The sequence below is a fragment of the Pocillopora damicornis genome, chromosome 13 (genome assembly GCF_964200805.1).
Source record: "Pocillopora damicornis chromosome 13, jaPocDami1.2, whole genome shotgun sequence".
Classification (NCBI taxonomy): domain Eukaryota; kingdom Metazoa; phylum Cnidaria; class Anthozoa; order Scleractinia; family Pocilloporidae; genus Pocillopora; species Pocillopora damicornis.
In genome coordinates this window covers 1,856,820-1,875,964 of record NC_142682.1, presented here as the reverse complement: position 1 = coordinate 1,875,964, position 19,145 = coordinate 1,856,820, and the positions used below count along the sequence as shown (strand labels likewise).

At 37.9% G+C, this 19,145-nt stretch overlaps 2 protein-coding genes and 1 pseudogene across 2 annotated transcripts; all 3 read right to left on the bottom strand.

The window, feature by feature from the left end:
* Positions 1-6,918: 6,918 nt before the first annotated feature.
* On the bottom strand, positions 6,919-8,543 carry LOC149034956 (neuropeptide Y receptor type 2-like). Its single transcript, XM_089191989.1, has one exon. The coding sequence runs from the start codon at positions 8,230-8,232 to the stop codon at positions 7,048-7,050; it is 1,185 nt and encodes a 394-aa protein (XP_089048115.1). The 5' UTR covers positions 8,233-8,543; the 3' UTR covers positions 6,919-7,047.
* Positions 8,544-13,530: 4,987 nt separating this feature from the next.
* Positions 13,531-15,793, bottom strand: LOC149034955 (neuropeptide Y receptor type 2-like; annotated as a pseudogene).
* Positions 15,794-17,338: 1,545 nt separating this feature from the next.
* Positions 17,339-18,598, bottom strand: LOC113677919 (G protein-coupled receptor 161B-like). The gene has a single exon (XM_027194781.2). It carries the CDS (start codon positions 18,596-18,598, stop codon positions 17,633-17,635), a length of 966 nt encoding a protein of 321 aa, XP_027050582.2. The 3' UTR covers positions 17,339-17,632.
* Positions 18,599-19,145: the final 547 nt, after the last annotated feature.

Genomic DNA, 19,145 nt, shown 5'->3' with positions numbered 1-19,145 from the left:
ATATTTTGTATCCGGTCTGCAGTCTGCTGTCTGCATTTTGTAGTAACAGGTATCCGTGGCACCAATACAGTTTATTTTTGGTTATAATTTATTCGCAAAACACACATAATCTACCACAAAATACCTGTGAGTGAGGTTATTCGACATTTTCGTTCTTTCCCACATTAATATTCTTCTCTCCTTTTGTAAGAATGTAGACATCACTCACAATGTTTCAAGTAATCCACCCACCCTACAAAAAAGTAACTCTTGCATGCATAGCATGCCTATGTTTTGAAATAGGTGTATGCCCTTGGCCAGACTTGAGCGCGCTATTTCAGTATACTAGTCCGATACCCGTAGTATCACTACACTTGATTCCAAGGATCCAGTACCATCAAGGTATCCCAGTTACCCTGCTCACAGGGTCTAGTTACATAAAAATGGAAGGTTGTTGTTCGTTTAAGTTGCTTATTGGCGGAGTTTGTGGTTACAACACTAGAGATCGAATGCGTGAAACGGAAATTTTCCTTTACTTTCATGCACCAAGAATATCGCCAGTCATGAGTCGGCTTTCAAATTTACCGGTCCTGAAGATGAGATCGACCTTATTTTGTGCCGAGCGCACATATGTTGGCCCCTCTGTAGTTTATGGTTTTAAACGGTAGTTGGATCTGTTAACAGCGGTTAAGGTGGTACAACCCTCAAAAAATCAACATTTTTTCATATGTTGTTTTACAAAAAGTTATCTATGTCACCTGAAATGACACATGGAGACAACTATATTTTTGCAGTTTTTGTCTTGATATTTTATTATTGCTGCTGAGAATTAGCAAATGATGCCTCCCAGTAGGCACCCGAACAAGAACAGTCATATCTCTTAAACATTAGATTAAAAATTCACAAAATTTTTAGACAATGATCTTCACATGCACCTGCATGCAATGAACTACCAAAACACCTCTCAGTCATATAGAATGGAAAATATTAAAGAAAACACAACAACTTTCAGGAATTGATAAGATAAGCAATCTCATTTTGGTCATTTAACAACAAAAGATGCACCTGAGTACATGTTTCTAGTTCATTGCATGCAAAAATATACAGAGATCTCTCACTCCAAAAATGAGAAGAATTGAATAAAACCCTGGAAAGTTATCTTTGTTAGAGTGTCGGTAGTTTCACAAAATTCAAAATTGAGAGAAAACTGGTTTAAAGTTTCTAAACTGATTTTTTCAAGACTTAAACACAGTTTCCATGAATTAAACTGTTCAAAACTGACCAAGGCCATAGCTGACACCTTCAGTTTGCTTATTATGATCATCTTTTCGTTTTTTAAGGTCCCTAATCACTTTGTATCGCTTCTTGGTAGTAGCTTTGCTTTTATGTTGTGCAATATTAACTCTAAGCTGGTCTTGGAGTCTGAAACCCATCCTTGGTATATTTTCCAGGAGGAATACCAAGGGCTTGGAAAAGCTTAATTATACTAATTGAACCAATATTAAAATAAGAAACAGCATCATAAAGTCCTAATTCCAATGTCTCTCTTCCAACATAAATTTCTTTTGGAATCCTTTGCCATGTAAGCATCTTGCCATGTAAGCACTTCTGCAGCAAGTTGTTCTCACTAAGTCGAATATATTCAGGCTTTAGCTTGGCAATAACAGGTAAAGAAAGGCCAGGTCCATGCTTAAAGAGATTTTTATGGTTGGCTTTGTCCTTTTGATACTTGCACCAACTTGCATTACCCGTTGGGCAGTGGTCATGAAGTGGGCATGCCTCACTTGAGGCACAATGCATGAGGCTAGCATGGATAGCTTTCTTCATTCCAGCCAAATTTCCAACATTGGACCTTATGGCAATGCCATAATAGTTCTGCAGTTTATCGATTTGATTGTCTGTGAGTTTCCCTTTGCCTCCAAGGCCTGGATTGTCACGCTTTAATTTGCGAAGTGCAGTTCCAACCCTCTTCTGCACGTGACTGATGCATTCTTTCTTTTCCACTAAAATTCCAGCATCTTGATAAATATTCTTTATCCTGGAAAAACTCTTGCTGTCCCCATCCCCATAAAATTCAGTGTACCTGAGATTGTGCAGCTCAACAGACCTTTGATATAGTTGATTGAAGCTTTCGATACGAAGCCGAAGATTCCTTCGCTTCGCTTTGATCATGTGAAATGCCATCTGTGGATTCACGTATCCCACTCGAAGTGCTTTCGACAGCAATCGACTCTTCTTCGTTAATTCTTGAACTATTTGTAAAGCGATTTCCATAAAATTTACGCTTCTTACGTCTCTGAGACAAAAATTTCGCCATTTTGATGATTGAAGCTCTCTCACTTGCGAAAATTCCTAACTAAATGATTGATAATAACGGCCGTTCACCGAAACATATCAAAACGAGGCTGAAAGTCATTGTTGGGCCCCAGTCTCCCAATAGATTACTCAAGATGCAATCAGTTTGCTTTGGCCTGGGTGGAAATCGCACTTTTAGGCCCTAAAAGGACGCATTTAAAAATACGTTTCCATGGCAACGGAACAACAGTGCCTTAGAAATTGCATTTTATTACTATTTTATTACAAATTATTCGCAAAAAGACATTTGGGACGATTAAACAAAAGCCTTTAGAGGTGAAATCAAATGAGAAAAAAATGGACTCATTTTCAACAAAAATTGCGTTTTTTTTGTATCGTACCACCTTAATAATACCACCCCTTATGCAAGCCCCACCCATTGGCCATGGAGCATAGCACCCCAGCCTCACATAAGCCACACATCCCCACCACTGCGTTTTGTAGCATGGTGTTGTAAAAATGTACAAAAGGTTCTCTTTCATGCTATTAGGGTATTCCTTGCAATTTTAGTGGAAAGAAAAACACCCCTAATAAGAACGACAGGCACAGAGCGCCAAAAAAACAAGAATTATTCCCTGCAATAAATAAATAAATTTTACTGTTTGTCACCAGACAAAGATGACACTATTGCAAAAATGTTTACAGAATAAAATATTTTGTAGGTTCCAAGAGTTCAATTCTGATAGTGCTTAATTATATGGAGTTTTGCCCTTCACCTACCCCCTAAAGTTCCTTTGTCACTGGTATTGCGTGTCAACCCAACTACTCAAAGGGCGTACATGTTTGTAGTCAACTCAGTTTAGCATTGAATGAGACTGTCAGATGTAACTTTTTAGTGCATTGTAAACTGAGCAATACTCGCAGCCAAGTGAACCGTTGAATAAGATGCCACCGTGAAGAAACATATCGAACGTTTGACAACAAGATGGTGTTCGACAGGGTTGGTGGTTTCATCGGACGTTATCACCTATACAGACCTAAATACGACGAACGACAAGAGAATCACACTAAAATGGTCTCTGGATCGGTCTTCTGCGGCAAATGAGGTCAGAGCAATTGGAAATATCTTTCTATGTACATTTTTTGGCCTCGTATGGGTTGAAACATATTGAAATATGTGTGACTCGCGACTGGAATGTCGACCGCAAAAGGTCAAATAACTGCATTTTAACGGACTTTGAAAAGCTTTTGTATCGCTTTCAATCATTTGTCTAAACAAATTTTTACAGTAATATTGAGAACACCTTTTCAAAATTCGATCACCAAAAACTTAATTCATTTCAAGGTTTAGCACATGGTGAAAATTAATTTTATTCACGAAGTATTTTTACTGAAGAGAAATGCATGCTTTCGAAATTAAATTATTTTAAGCGCAAAGAAGAGCGCAATGTTTACAAAAATCATTTTGTGAGGTCTTATGAGATCGAAAAAGAAGATTTGAGTGTTTAAAAGACGAGATAGTGATTCGTTTTTCCACGCGAAGCCCTCAAACTAGTGCAATAATTTGCTGCTAAAAATGACGACTTTAACGGAATTTCGTTATTTGTATTTTTCTCTGAAATAAAAAGATATTTTACCAAAAAAAGTATCCAGTGATTTTAGTTATAGTCTAACCTATCTAACATTAAAATAAGAAAGAAATCGAATTTTCCACCCTTGCCGCGATATGTTTGATTTTTACAGACAAACGCTCTTAAAAACAAACATGGTTAAACCTTGGAAACGACGATTTCATTTCATCGAAAGTGATTCGGACACAGACTGAAGAATTTCTTGAACTGTTTAGCCGGACTTTAAACTTTTTTGCACCTTAGAGATGTGAATATATCATTGCATATTAATGTTTTGATCGTACGCGGTTGTTCTGACCGAACGCACAGTTTGAATAAATTATTTTTGCACTTGATGCGCGCGCTTTGCTTATGTTTAGTATAGGTAATCACATGATTTCGAGTGCAATTTGGAATAAATTAGCATGAGTAAATTTTTTCAAAGACGAACAAAATTGCACGAGCCTATAGGGCGAGTGCAATTTGCGGTCTTTGAAAAAATTAAAAAGTGCTTGTTAACTCCAAATTGCACAAGAAAAATCATTTGATTACGTGTTAATAATATACCTGGAAAAATACGAGATGGCTTATCAAAATTAAGCATAAACAAAGCGCGCGCATCAAGTGCAAAAATAATTTATTCAAACCGTGCGTTCGGTCAAAACAACCGCGTACGATCAAAACAATAATATGCGATGATATCTTCACATCTTTAAGGCGCAAAAAAGTTCAAAGTCCGGCTAAAAAGTTCCAGGAGTTGTTCAGTATGTGTCCGAATCACTTTCGATGGAATGGAATCGTCATTTCCAAGGTTTAACCATATTTGTTTTTAATTTCGGCGTTGGATCGCTCGAGCAAAGGGTTAAGCTGGGTCGGCTCGTAATTTTCAATTTCCTTGGCAATTCCCTTCTCTAAACACCACTTTTTTCAAACCGACAACCAAAAAGCAGTGCTTTTTACAGTGTTTTCGTTGTTTGAGCTGTTTTTCAGCTGCAGTGGCGAAAGAAAACCTACTTAAAACGCCAGCCATTGTTTCGCTCGCAAATTTTCAAATTTTGTTGCGACATCCAAGGCTCGCATTTGATTGGCTATCTGTGAGTTTCTTTGATTATTGACCAATCAGAATGTCTGATTTGTTACTATTTTTGCACTTAATTAACCCTCTCCTGCACTGAATTAACTCTCTTCTGCACTGAATTAACCCTCTTCTGCACTGAATTAACTCTCTTCTGCACTGAATTACCTGAAAACTGCATTTATCTTAAACAATCAGAACTGAGAAATTTTTCCATGTATATTATTAACACGTAATCACATGATTTTTCTCGTGCAATTTGGAATAAACAAGCACGTGCAATTTTGTTAGTCTCTAAAAAAATTTACTCGTGCCTATTTATTCCAAATTGCACTCGAAATCATGTGATTACCTATACAAATTCAATTGCGCGAGCGTGCTTCGTATTCCTATTGTGCACGCTCATGACGTCAGCAAACATATCCCTCGAGAAAAAATTTCCATCGGGTTCAAAATGTCATAAAACAATTGGTACGTCATACGTCAGCTGTACGTTCATCGAGATATGAAGCACTTGGGAAGTTTAGAGAGCACTCAAGAAGCTAGAGTTGCTCTCGGCTACGCCTCGAGCAACTCTTACACATCTTTCGTGCTCTCCAAACTTCCCACGTGCTTCATATCTCGATGAACGCACGCTGACTTATGAACCAATTGTTAAATTTTTAATGACGTAATAAGTTTTATTGCGCGCACGAAAAAAGGTGGATTTGGGATTTTTAGAGTCGAACTTGACTTGTAGTATTTCTTTCGAATTTAAAGGGGTTTTCTAATCGATTTTACGGATTTTTATGGCTGTCGGGAAAACCGTCAGAACACATCCCGGCATATTCTTTAATTCTGAAACAGAAACACGACGAGAACTTTTCACAACGACCAAAACAACGTACTCTATTCTAAACGACTACATCAATTAGCTTTTGGCAAACACCTATAAAAAAGTGATACTTGTAAACTGCAGACAAGAAGATGAATATGAAGGCGATCTTATATCCGCAGGGCGAGTCAAAATGCGGCACAACTCGTAAAAATACTCAGCGATACTTCTCACCAAAACGTCTGATAACAACTGCTTTGTTTTTTATGCACTTGTCATAAGGCGGGGAAAGCAAAGCACACAGAGAAGCAGTTTTTGACAAGTCTTGCGCAATGCTCGCGTTGGATTAGCTCATGAGACGTCAACTTGTCACATGAGGTTTGAAAACGATTCAAAGTTGAATTTTTTTTTCGATCGTTGTTCTCAAATCGTACACATTTGAAAGTGCTGCAAGTACAAAAGTGTTTGTTTATCAATGAAAAGTGATGAATAATTTATCGCCAGTAACAAAGCTTTGAATCTGCCGGAAGACGAACTCATAGATTAGCTCTGAGCATATAAAAAAGAATTTCCAAAACTACTTTACATCACAGCGACGATGCTTCGCAGGAATCGCTACCGGTTCTTGAGGAGCTAAAAGCTGTCAACCAAGAATCGATAGCACAGTTGTTAAATACGGCACCAGAGAAGGCAAGTGTATCCAACCTGTCAAACGGGGGTTTTTTTTACCGTACAAAATAACCAACCGTCCAAACAACCGTACAACATCGCAGAATATTTGTACTCCATTCAAGCGTTATTTGCACTTTCCTTAGTACATTTAGATAATGACTTAAGCTGTAGTGAAAACAAGGCCTGAAAACAATTCATTCGGGATTTGAACCTACGACCTCTGCGATACCGGTGCAGTGTTTTACCAGCTGAGCCAACAAGCCAACTGGGAGCTGATTATCATGTTGGTTTTAAATGAACGGGTGAATTGATGTGAATGTATGAACATCATAGATGTAAACGGCGGATAAAGAACTGTATGTGAAAGCGATCTTTGCAGTAATGAACACCACTTAAGCAGCAGTAAAAATAAGTAGTCTGTAAGGTTTCGGCAGGGGAAAATAAGAGACAGTAATAAACAAAGAAACGCCAAATTTTAAGTGAATCAATTATATTATGTGTTGAAAATCTTTTAACTGAAATATTAAATTAGATTAGCTTGACTCATAAGATAGCGTGACTTAAGTCTCAATGTTCGCGTGACCGCTGTGATCGATATCACATCACAGTGGCGTGTCTTCAAAACTGCAAGCCAAGTTCTTTTCACCAGTAACTGGCTGCATTGTTGACGACTGGCTGCTAATTCTTTCAGACAACGCATTCATAGGAAACTGTTGATTTCGTGATCTCGGTTCTAAATCCTCATATTTTTTCCTCCTTATCGCTTTGGCGTGAAATGCTATTAGACTTCGCGGGCGTTCCAGCGGTGGCTTACAAGTGATCAAGGATTTGAATTCATCCCGAATATCCGTGTTGTACGCGCTGTAAATGACCGGGTTTACAGTTCCGTTACAAAGCATAAGGAATGCTGAGATGGTGCTGTAGTGCGGGGTGAGCTTGTCATAAAAGCCGAAGTGAAGAGATAACTGTAAAATCCAAAATGGTATGAATGAAACGTAGAAGACAAATACCAACATCGCCAACATTTTGAGAGCCTTACTTCTTTTCGCTCGTCCCTTTCGCTGTACCTCGTGGAAGTGAAATCCAGGTGATTTGAGGAGCCAAAGTTTGATACCGATGGCTGAATACAACGCCAGAGTGATCACAAATCCCGCCGCCAACAACACTGTTTGAAATGTAAACCATTGTACGACCTTTTCGTTCGTTATGCCCACGAAACATATTACGTCACCGATGCCGTGTACTTTGAGATGCGCAAAAGAAAACAGCGGACTGCTATAGCACCCGCTTACAAACCACGTGGCGGCAATAATAAAATACGCCCTTTTCTTCGACAGCAGCGCCTTCAAAGGGAAAAATATCCCCAGAAACATCTCCACAGCGATGGCTGAAATTGTCAGATTCGACGTAAGAATTAAAACTGCGGACAAAAACACGTCAAATCGGCAGAGAAACTCTCCGAATTGACCGCGAATATGCCACACTCCTCCTAAGAGCAGATGAACACAGATCATGGGTGTCATCTCTAAAGCAAAAAGAAGATCGGCCACAGAAAGGTTTGTGATAAATAGGAAATGTACTGGTCGTCGTAAGTTCTTTCCGATTCTTCTGATGGCTTTGATTACCACTGTATTACCCACCAGTGAGAGCACTATCATTACATAGTAAGCCGTCACGAGACCGATCTGACTTTGTTGAATTTCTGTCTCAAGTCCATCTGCTGAGTAGCTGTGATTTAAAGTCTCTTGGGAGCTTAAATTCGTCGCCTTTACGAAGTCGTTAGGCATCGTAAACTATCTTTCATTTCTCTCACGGTCTTATAGCCCACAAGGTCTCATCACGAGATCAGCAGATGCAATAAATAACGCAATGGCAAAAAATAAAGTGGCGCCTTCAGTGAAGGGCATTCTTATCATTTCATTTGGAATATCATATCATTATCACTGATTCTCAGGTTACAATAAAATCCGGCTTGTTTAGATCTGTATGAGAAAATTGCGGATTTCGGGTGTAATATGATCGTTAAGACTGTTATCTTTTCCCTGTGGTCCAAATGTAGAGATAACTTCCAGTTCCGTCGCGAAATTCCTGTTGCGCACTTTAAAAATATGTAGCATCATAAAAAGAAACACTTTGTGGAAAAAAAAAACAGAAAGAAAAGAGGTTTCAGCGGAAGGCGCACCAAATCTTTTTGCTGTACATTTGCAGAAAATCCTTGTTCATTTGTGATAATAGTTGTTTCATGAAGGAGGATATATTCTCATTGAGATGAAAATAAGCTACAATTGCTCTAGAGAAGCGACATTTGCAGTTTAAAGGACATTTACCGGCATTATGACAAAGCAATAATCTCCTTCAGATATTCAATGTTTGAAATCACCCAAATTAAATTCATTAAGGCAAAAAGATAATCAATTTTTATTACCTGTACATGACAATCATATCTGTAGACAGGAAATTCATCAGCGCGATTTTCATTTGAAACAAGAATCACCTGCTACTTTTGACAACATTTTCCGTACAGTAACAATCTTTAACATCAATGCCACAATAACGTTTATTTATGGACGAAAGAGTCTCAATTCTGCTTTAACTACGTCACTATTGAGGTTACGAAGAGTGTATTTCGATTGGTGGAAAAAGTAGAAATTTGAATACTCTAATCCGAATGTATACACTCTTTATTTTTATAAGAACGTTTTTTTGTAAGAATGTTGAGGGTGAGATTGACCAAAACTTTTTGAATATATTATAAGGATAAACCCAAGCCGAGAGTCAATTAAGAACATCTTTATTTCGCTCAAATTTTTTGTGTGATAAAGTTGAAAGAAATGTAAATTTGTGGACAATTTACTCAAATTCTTAAAGACATTATTTAATATTAACAGTGTGGTTTTATGATTACGATATACGCTGTAGAGCAAGTAGAGGTAATCTGTACTCATAAAACTTCTAAAATACTATACCACACAGCTTTAAGAAGATGTTGAGAACATTTTGTTTAAAAGAATCATTCGTTTTCGTATTCTAACAATAATGCTTTGTACTTAAATGAAACCTGCTTCTTTATAAAGACTGTCAGTGCCAAAATATAAATCAAAGCAGCAAAGGTACCGGAAATTCTTTCTCAGCTGAAGGGGGGGTGGGGGGGTGGGGGGTGGGGGAGGGGGGAAGGGGGGAAGGAGGAAAGGAGCGGCGGCGTTTGTTTTTGGTCAAAGTGCACAATGGAAGATGATGATGATCTTCAGACCCCAGCAAGATGCTAAAACAGGTGACGAGATAAATACGTAAATTGATAGAGATATTGAAATAAAAGACAAGTATGCGTGAAACGTAAAGCTAAGTAAGGTTGTTTTTGTGTTAGAAATTCCGGTTTGTAACCAGTAAGTAAGTAAGGTCCCTTATTTTAACACGATGAGAATGAATGTATATTACAGTACATGCTTGAGGGGTTGTCTGTAACTAACTAACACCCTGGTAACCTACAAGTAAACGTGGATAAAATATCTCAAAAAATAATCATTCTCAAAAGTAAATACATGGCAATGAAAGATTTACTATTATTTTATACTTCAAAATAATTGAAAATTGAAAATCGGACATCTTCGCTACCGAATGTGCGGATAAACTGGTAAATCTGACTGCTCTATTATTAACTGTGGGATCAGATTTTAACTTTCTATAAAATTGCTTAAAACTCCAAATAAAATAATTTAAGAGGTCGAAGATAGAAAGAGGAACGAAAACCGTGTTTACATACGCTCATGTAAATTGGTTTTATGGCCAATCAGAGCGCGCGTACTATTTGATTTATTTTTATAATTCATGTTGTTACCTCTACGAATCCTGCACTGCGCATAAAAAATCGCATATTTAGGCGAATAAGCGCGCGCATTTGCAGAACACGGTTTAGTCTTCAAGTAATCAACCAGGTACAGATCTTTAGCTCTTGAACGAGCACAGTGACTCATACTTTTATTGCATTGTTGGTGTTCAAATTATCCCCTTTAGATTGGAGAAAAAAAACATCGAAGGGGAAAGATAGATATAGCTAAAAGCTTTCCCGTACCTTAAAAGCAACGACTCGAGGCACCTTTTGAGTCTTGAAATTGCTTGATTTCCCCGCAAATTCTGTGTCAAATTTTTTATACGGTCGAGACTTTCTACCTATCAAGTTTTTTTTCAAGTGTTACTTTAAAACCCCTGCTTCTAGCAACCGTAAAATGTACAGTGAACCGATGAAAAGACTGCGTGATTTGTGCCAACACAGACATAAATGGAGTACGTTTGATCCGTCATATGTCTTTTTAAACAAGCATTTTTTAAATTTTATTTTTTGAAACAGACATTGGTAGGGAACATTAAAAAAAAGTTTAAAAAAAAAATTCTCGATAACTTTTTTGTGTGAGGAATAACCTTAAAAGAGATTATGCGCACCTGTTAAGTTGATTTGGTATTATCCAAACACCAAACCTGACAATTGACATATGTCATAAATTCGGATTTTACAGAGGCTAACGCTGCTTCGTTTGTAGATGGGGATACAAATGAATATGACTTTGATTATGGCACTAATACAGGAAAAACTGCATCCCAGTCCTATGCGCTGAACTTGTGGATTCGTTAAGTTGATGAGCTCTCTCTCTTTTTTAAATGATAAACTTTTAAAATTCTAAACAAATTTTGATTAGTTCAAAATGGTTGTATTTAGGGACAGACGCATAAATGATGTCACCATCAACAGAATTTTGCTTTGCCTTTACATCAGACAAATAGATTATATGTTATCATAATGTGGTAGCATGGGATCTATTTGTGAAATTGATAAAGTCGTTTAGAACTGTCAGATATGAGAAAGGGCAGTTCAACCGTTTATCGACTGACGATCAACGTTAAATTACCAAGAGTAATTAAAATCACCAGAATATTGTATCCCCTTCCATTAAAAGCGCTAAACCAATCCAATACTAACTTTTTGGCTTACCTTTTTGCACTTTATAGCTTTGCCAGAATAGAATAATTTCGTGCTTCATACCAGTAGGTGATTCCTTATCTTCCACATACACAATTTACTATCACCCCAAATGAAGGTAAAATGTAAAAATTGTTTATAAAATTCCAGACAACCCAAACCTTTCCCCAGTTCTCTTCAAATCATTACCTAACATACGAGGAGGTATGCTGTACCGTTAGCCATGAATTATAAAGTTAATTCATGGGAAAGATACGCTACACTTGCTTAAAACAAAACTGTAAATAAAAGCTGGTCATATCTGAAGATTTATTGTTCGAACCATAGAATTCATCATTTTATAGTACTCCAGAAATCAGAAGGTATGATCACATTAAGCTTAACCAGTTAGGAGAACTTATTCAGACCTTCGATGATCCATGAAAAAGAAATCGACCTGTCTATACCATATCATTCACTGTATGGCCTGGACATGAGGTTTCCATTTTCCCTCAAAGTTCTTGCTTACAGCTTGTTTTTCGATGGTTCAGACGCTGATCTGAAAGTAATCTGAGAAGCTTTCCTTCGTTTTGTCAAATGAATATTATTTTCTTTGGCTCCACTGTTTTGACTTCCTTGTTTTTTTGTTTCATGTTATTCGTGGACTCGACAGGTTCTTGCATAAGGCGCACAGCAAGCGATGATGTTTCTTAAAACAGCGCATATGAAAAGCAGAGCGACCAAAGAGACCTCGATAAAGGTTTGTGTTTGAGTTCGGACGAGTAACAAAAAAGATGGTGTTGCCATTACAACAATTTTGCAAAACTTACTTGAGTCAAAATTAGTTGTGATTCTCGAGGCTTTTAAGGCACAGGTGTTTTGTCTGTGAAATTAGCTTAATGTTTTCGTAGATGCTATTTATGACACAATGAAACAATAGGCAGACCGGAGTTGGATCGAATTATGACATGATTGTCATTTCCTTATGAGGAAAAATGAACATTTTCTTGTTTGCCCTCGCAATCGTATTCAAGGCATAAAAGCAATCTTGGTCACCAGCACAAAACCAAATAATCGTATGATAAAGCAATTGGAGAAACGTGCAGCTTCCTGCATTTTTTGCCACACATCCTGTTGCGACCTTTTCTGCATTTATGTAATTGATAAAAACTTTGAAAGAACTCATTTGGCGCCTACTTCCTGGCGCGCGCAATTAAGGACTTTGTTTCATATTTATTGTTCAATTTCAAGCGCGCGCTCATTGGTTGAAATTGAATTGAAATGATTTAATTTTTAATGACGTACTAAGTTTTGTTGCGCGCACGAAAAAAGGTGGATTTAGGATTTTTGAGTCGAACTGGACTTGTAATGTTCCTTCGGAATTTAAAGGAGTTTTCTAATCGATTTTACGGATTTTGAGGGCTGTCGGGAAAACTTTTAGAACACATCCGGGCATTCCTTAATTCTGAAACAGAAACACGACGAGAACTTTTCATAGCAACGAATAAAACATTCATTACTCTAAACGACTACATCGATTAGCTTTTTGACAAACACCTGGACCACGATGCCTAGCAAAAATGACAAAAATAAACCAAAAAAGACAGATATCCTAAAGAAAAAAACACACTTACATGCAAAAGCACGCAAACGAAGAAACGAAAGCATAACCAAAATTTAGGCAGTCTATGACTGCATGTGGCTACTGATGCAATACAATGTTTATAGTATTGAAAAGTTCCAGAGGTTGTATAATGACGCTAGAGGGCAGTGTTCACACGCAAAACAGAAAACCTGCCGTATTCCACATAGCAATAAGTATCTTGTTCCACAAGAGAAATTGAGATGACTCAAGAATGATCAGAAGAGAGTAAATAATTGACATTCGACCAAAAATGAAATGGTAACAAATAATCATATGAACAATGATAATAACAACAAAAATAGTAACAGTTGACTGTGAATATATGAAAATCATACAAAAAAGTCGTACATGTGAACTGAGGATAAGGAAGGTGAATATGGAAGCGATCTTCGCCGTAAGGGCTAGTCAAAATGCGGCGCAACTCGTAAAAATGCTCAGCGATACTTCACACCAAAACGTATAATAAGTGATTTATTATCCAAGTACTGCTTTATTTTTTATGCACTTCTTATAAGGTGGGAAAAGCAAAGCACGCAGAGAAGCGGTTTGTGACAGGTCTTGCGCTTGCACATGAGGTTTGAAAACGATTCAAAGTTGAATTTTATTTTCGATCTTTGTTCTCAAATCGTACACATTTGAAAGTACTGTAAGTACAAAAGTGTTTGTTTATCGATGAAAAGTGATGAATAATTCATCGCTAGTAGCAAACTGTTTAATCTATCGGAAGACGAATTCTCAAAGACATGGACGAGCTCTTAGCATATAAAAAAGAATTTCTAAAACTTAATTTCATTTTCATCATCCGACTCAAACAGATGGCGCCGACGCTTCGCGGGAATCGCTGCTGGTACTTGAGAAGCTGAGGGCTGGGAACTCAGAACAATGGTACAAATGTTAAATTCAACACCAGCGAAGGCAAATGTAGCTAACCTCTCAAACAGGTTTTTCGACAATACAAAATAACCTTATACAATATTGCGCAAAATTTTTGCTCCATTCGAGTGTTATTTACACTTTACTTAGTGCAGTTGGATAATAATGAATTCTACTTAAGAAGTAGTGAAAATAAGGCCTGAAAAAAATTCTGACCTGTACGGGATTTGAACCCATGACCTCCACGATACCGGTGCAGCGCTTTACCAACTGAGCTAACAAGCCAACTGGGAACACTACTTAAGCAGTAGTGAAAATAAGCAGCCTGTGAGGTTTCGGCAAGGGAAAATTAAGGGACAGTAATAAAACTAGAAACGCCAAATTTCAAGTGAATCAATTACATTTTGTGTTGACAATGTTTCAGCTGAAATATTGAAGTCTTAATGTTCGCGTGACCACTGTTTCACATTACATTCGTGTGTCTTCAAAACTACAAGTCAAGGTTTTTTTCACCAGCAACTGTCTTCACTTCCGTCGACTGGCTGCTAATTCTCATATTCGTAGGAAACTGTTGATTTGGAGATCTCGATTCTAAATCTTCAAATTTTTTCCTCGTTATTGCTCTGGCGTAAAATGCTATCAGACTTCGCGGACGTTCCGGCGGTGGCTTACAAGTGATCAAGGATTTGAATTCATCCCTAATATCCGTGTTGTAGGCGCTGTAAATGACCGGGTTTACAGTTCCGTTACAAAGCATAAGAAATGCTGAGATGGTGCTGTAGTGCGGGGTGAGCTTGTCATAAAAGCCGAAGTGAAGAGATAACTGTAAAATCCAAAATGGTATGAATGAAACGTAGAAGACAAATACCAACATCGCCAACATTTTGAGAGCCTTAGTTCTTTTCGCTCGTCCCTTTCGCTGTGCCTCGTGGAAGTGAAATCCAGGTGATTTGAGGAGCCAAAGTTTGATACTGATGGCTGAATACAACGCCAGAGTGATCACAAATCCCGCCGCCAACAACACTGTTTGAAATGTAAACCATTGTGCGACCTTTTCGTTCGTTATCCCCACGAAACATATTACGTCACCGATGCCGTGTGCTTTAAGATGCGCAAAAGAAAACATCGGACTGCTATAACACCCGCTTACAAACCACGTGGTGGCAATGATAAAATACGCCCTTTTCTTCGACAGTAGCGCCTTCAAAGGGAAAAATATCCCCAGAAACATCTCCACAGCGATGGCTGAAATTGTCAGATTCGACGTAAGAATTAAAACTGCGGACAAAAACACGTCAAATCGGCAGAGAAACTCTCCGAATTGACCGCGAATATGCCACACTCCTAATAAGAGCAAATAAACACAGATCATAGGTGTCATCTCTAAAGCAAAAAGAAGATCGGCCACAGAAAGGTTTGTGATAAATAGGAAATGTACTGGTCGTCGTAAGTTCTTTCCGATTCTTCTGATGGCTCTGATTACCACTGTATTACCCACCAGTGAGAGCACTATCATTACATAGAAAGCGATCACGAGACCAATCCTACTTGGTTGAAGTTCTGTCCCAATTCCATCTGCTGAGTAGCTATGATTTAAAGCCTTTTGGGAACTTAAATTCGTCGCATTTACAAAGTCATTGGACATCGTAAATTATCTCTCATATCTCTCAAGGTCTTATAACTCAGAAAAAGTCTCGTCACGAGAATCAGGAATTCTCAGGTTACATCAAAATCCCGTTTAGATCTGTATGAGAACATTGCGGATTTCAGGTGTCATTTTATAGTTAAGAATGATGTCTTTTCCCTGTGGTCCAAATGTAGAGATACCTTCCGCTTCTGTTACGACATTCCTGTTGTGCACCTTAAAATATATGCAATAACTCCCTAAGACTTCGTTGTTTGAAATCAACCAAATTACATTCATTACGGCAAAAAGAGAATTAATTCTTTACTACATTTACATGACAATCATATTTGTAGACAGGAAATTCATCAGCGCGATTTGCATTTGAATTAACAAACACCTGTTACTTTTGACAACTATTTCTCTACAGTTAACAATCTTTAACATTAGAGCTTTACCTCTTTTCATGTTGTCACCCATTTATCATAATAAGCATTCTCACGTAACACGAGAGCAAAGTTGTAACATGAGTACAAATTACAAATAACGCGCGTACGCTTTCAAATTTTCGTCTGTCTTGACTCTCTCTGACTTTCTTTCACGTAACTTATTGACGAGTAATAACATCGTGCTCACTAACACCAAATTGCCCTCGAATTCATGTTGTTACCTCTACGAATCCTGCACTACGCATAAAAATCACGTAATTAGGCGAATAAGCGCACGCATCCCCAGAACACAGTTTAGTTTTCAATCAATGGACCAGGTAAAGAGGTACAGTGATCTTTAGCTCTTAAACGTGCACAGTGACCTATACTTTTAGTGCATAATTTTGGTGTTCAAATTATCCCTTTTAGATTGGAGGGAAAAAAAAGCATTGAAGGGGAAAAATAGATATAGCTAAAAACTTTCCCGTATCTTAAAAGCAACGACGAAAGGACGCGCGTGATTAGTGCTTGATTAGTGCGTGATTAGTGCGTGATAAGTGCGTGATTAGTGCGTGATTAGTGCCAATACAGACATAAATGGAGCACGTTTGGCCCATCAAATGTCTTAAACAAGCATTTTTTAGACTTTATTTTTTGAAACAGACATTGGTCGGGAACATTAAAAGAAAGTTAAAAAAATAGCTCGATAACTTTTTTGAGTGAGGAATAACCTTAAAAGAAATTATGCGCACCCGTTGTGTTGATTTGGTATTATCCAAACACCAAACCTCACAATTGGTATAAATCATAAATTCGGATTTTACCTTTAAAGCTCTGAACCCATCCATTATGTTTTCTTGTGCAGCTAAAGTTCTATGCCGTTCAAGAGGATTTTGCTAGTTTTGGCGATGGAAATCGTAATTTTAACCTTCTCGAATAAAAACTGTTGGCTATAATAAGTCCCAGAACGGAAACAAAATTTTATCTACGAAACGTAAGGATAATCTGGAGTAATAATTTCTGCTAAGGTACAGCAGTCATTTCTTTAGCTGATGCAGATGATAGCCTTTTCCTGCCATTCTCGATGATGTAAGAGGCAAATAGCTATTCACCTACCCTACCCCCGCATAAAACACATAACAAGTCGTAAAACATAAGTCACGTGAAAGAGTAACAAAAGTAGAACAACGAAAAGAAACAATGAGGTGTTGAACAAGTTACCACTATATATTTTATTTCCAGTAAGCGGATTTCCACAATAACAACTCAGATTAAAAATAAAACTGAAAGAAGGCATGACATGGCATAATCACTTCTGACATAAATTGTCTTAATTGATCGAACACTGGGTCACCAGTTTGTTCGGACTGCGTTCATTAAATTCGGAATCGAAATTGGGATACTTTGCTGAATGTCACATCAACTTCTAGCGGGATGGAAAAGAAAATCTTATGCCATAAAAACGCTGAAAAATAATCACAATGTCTCTATTTGAGACTTTTATTTGTATAAGTTTATGGCTGAGATGACATTCTCTTTGTAACATTTGACAGCTAAATAACCTTAAGTTAAAACTTGTTTACAACTTTCTATATAAATTGACTTCGTCTCAATTTGTTAACAGGTGTAGAGTGAACATTCACAGCTAAATTAGAAATGAAATTATTCAGTTCTTGCAAAATAAGCGTTTTATCATTTTTCGAATTTCTCTGTTTCTTATCCCGAACGTCATTGGATTAATGACGAGATCGAGAAACATCATGTAAATGCCGAACATGCGTACTTCGAGAGACACGGGAACGCCACGTGATACGAGAATATTAAGGGTGACATTTGGGACCCAGCTCAAACAGAAAAGGAACACTATTACCGATACGGTACGGGTGATATGGATATCCTCTCCTCTGAGCTCGGTTACATGCGGTTCTGCTGTGGCTCTGGAGGGCCCTGGACGTGGCACCTGCTTTGAGTCCTCATCTTGGGACCTGTTGTTTGGTACCGCGATTCTTCTTCTATGGCGACGAACAACTTGTGCAATTTTGATGTAGCAGCCAATGATAACAAGGATGCAACAAGAAATCACCACATAGCTGGTGATACGAATGGAGATGTGAGCCTTTTCTGAGATCGAGCAAATTGCCTTGGAGGGAATAAACTGATATTTCCCCCATCCTAAAAAGGGTCCGCTGCTCAACAAAATCGCTAAACACCAGATCAACACAGTCATAAAGACGACAGACGTCTTGGAAAACACATTTCTATACTTGCTAGGTTTGACTATCTTGAAATACCGATTCACGCTGATCGCAGTGAGGTTGAAAAGACTAACGGCAAACAAAGCAACGCCGAGGAAAGCGTGAAAATTACAGAGCTTCTCTCCAAAACTCCATTCTCCTCTGATGATGGTGATGATCAGTATCGGAAGCTGCCACAGTGCCAGCAACAAGTTCGATACAGCAAGGTTTACGAAAATCGCATTGGGAATAGTACGGAGGTTTGTCTTTTTGTACACCGCACAGCAGACGATGATGTTTCCTGAAACTGCGCATATGAAAAGCAGAGCGACCAAAGAGACCTCGATAAAGGTTTGTGTTTGAGTTCGGACGGGTAACAAAAAAGATGATGTTGTCATTACAACAATTTTGCAAAACTTCCTTGAGTCAAAATTTGTTGTGATTCTCGAAGCTTTTAAGGCGCAGGTGTTTTATCTGTGAAAGCTTAATGTTTTCGTAGATGCTATTTCTGTAACCTAATGAGACCATCGGTAGATTGGGGTTAGATCGAATTATGACATGACTGTCGTTTCTTTATGAGAAGAAATGAAAACTTTCGTGTTTGCCCTCGCAATCGTATTCAAGGCATAAAAGCAAACTTGGTCACCAACACAAAACCCAGTAATCGTAAAATAAAGCAACTGGAGGAACGTACAACTTCCTGCATTTTTTGCCACACATCCTGTTGCGACCTTTTCTGCATTTATGTAATATATAAATACAGGACTTTGTTTCCTTTTTTATTGTTCAATTTCAGGCGCGCGCTCATTGGTTGAAATTGAATTCAAATGATTTAATTTTTAATGACGTAATATGTTTTATTGCGCGCACGAAAAAAGGTAGATTTGGGATTTTTAGAGTCTAACTGGACTTGTGATGTTCCTTCGGAATTTAAGGAGTTTTCTA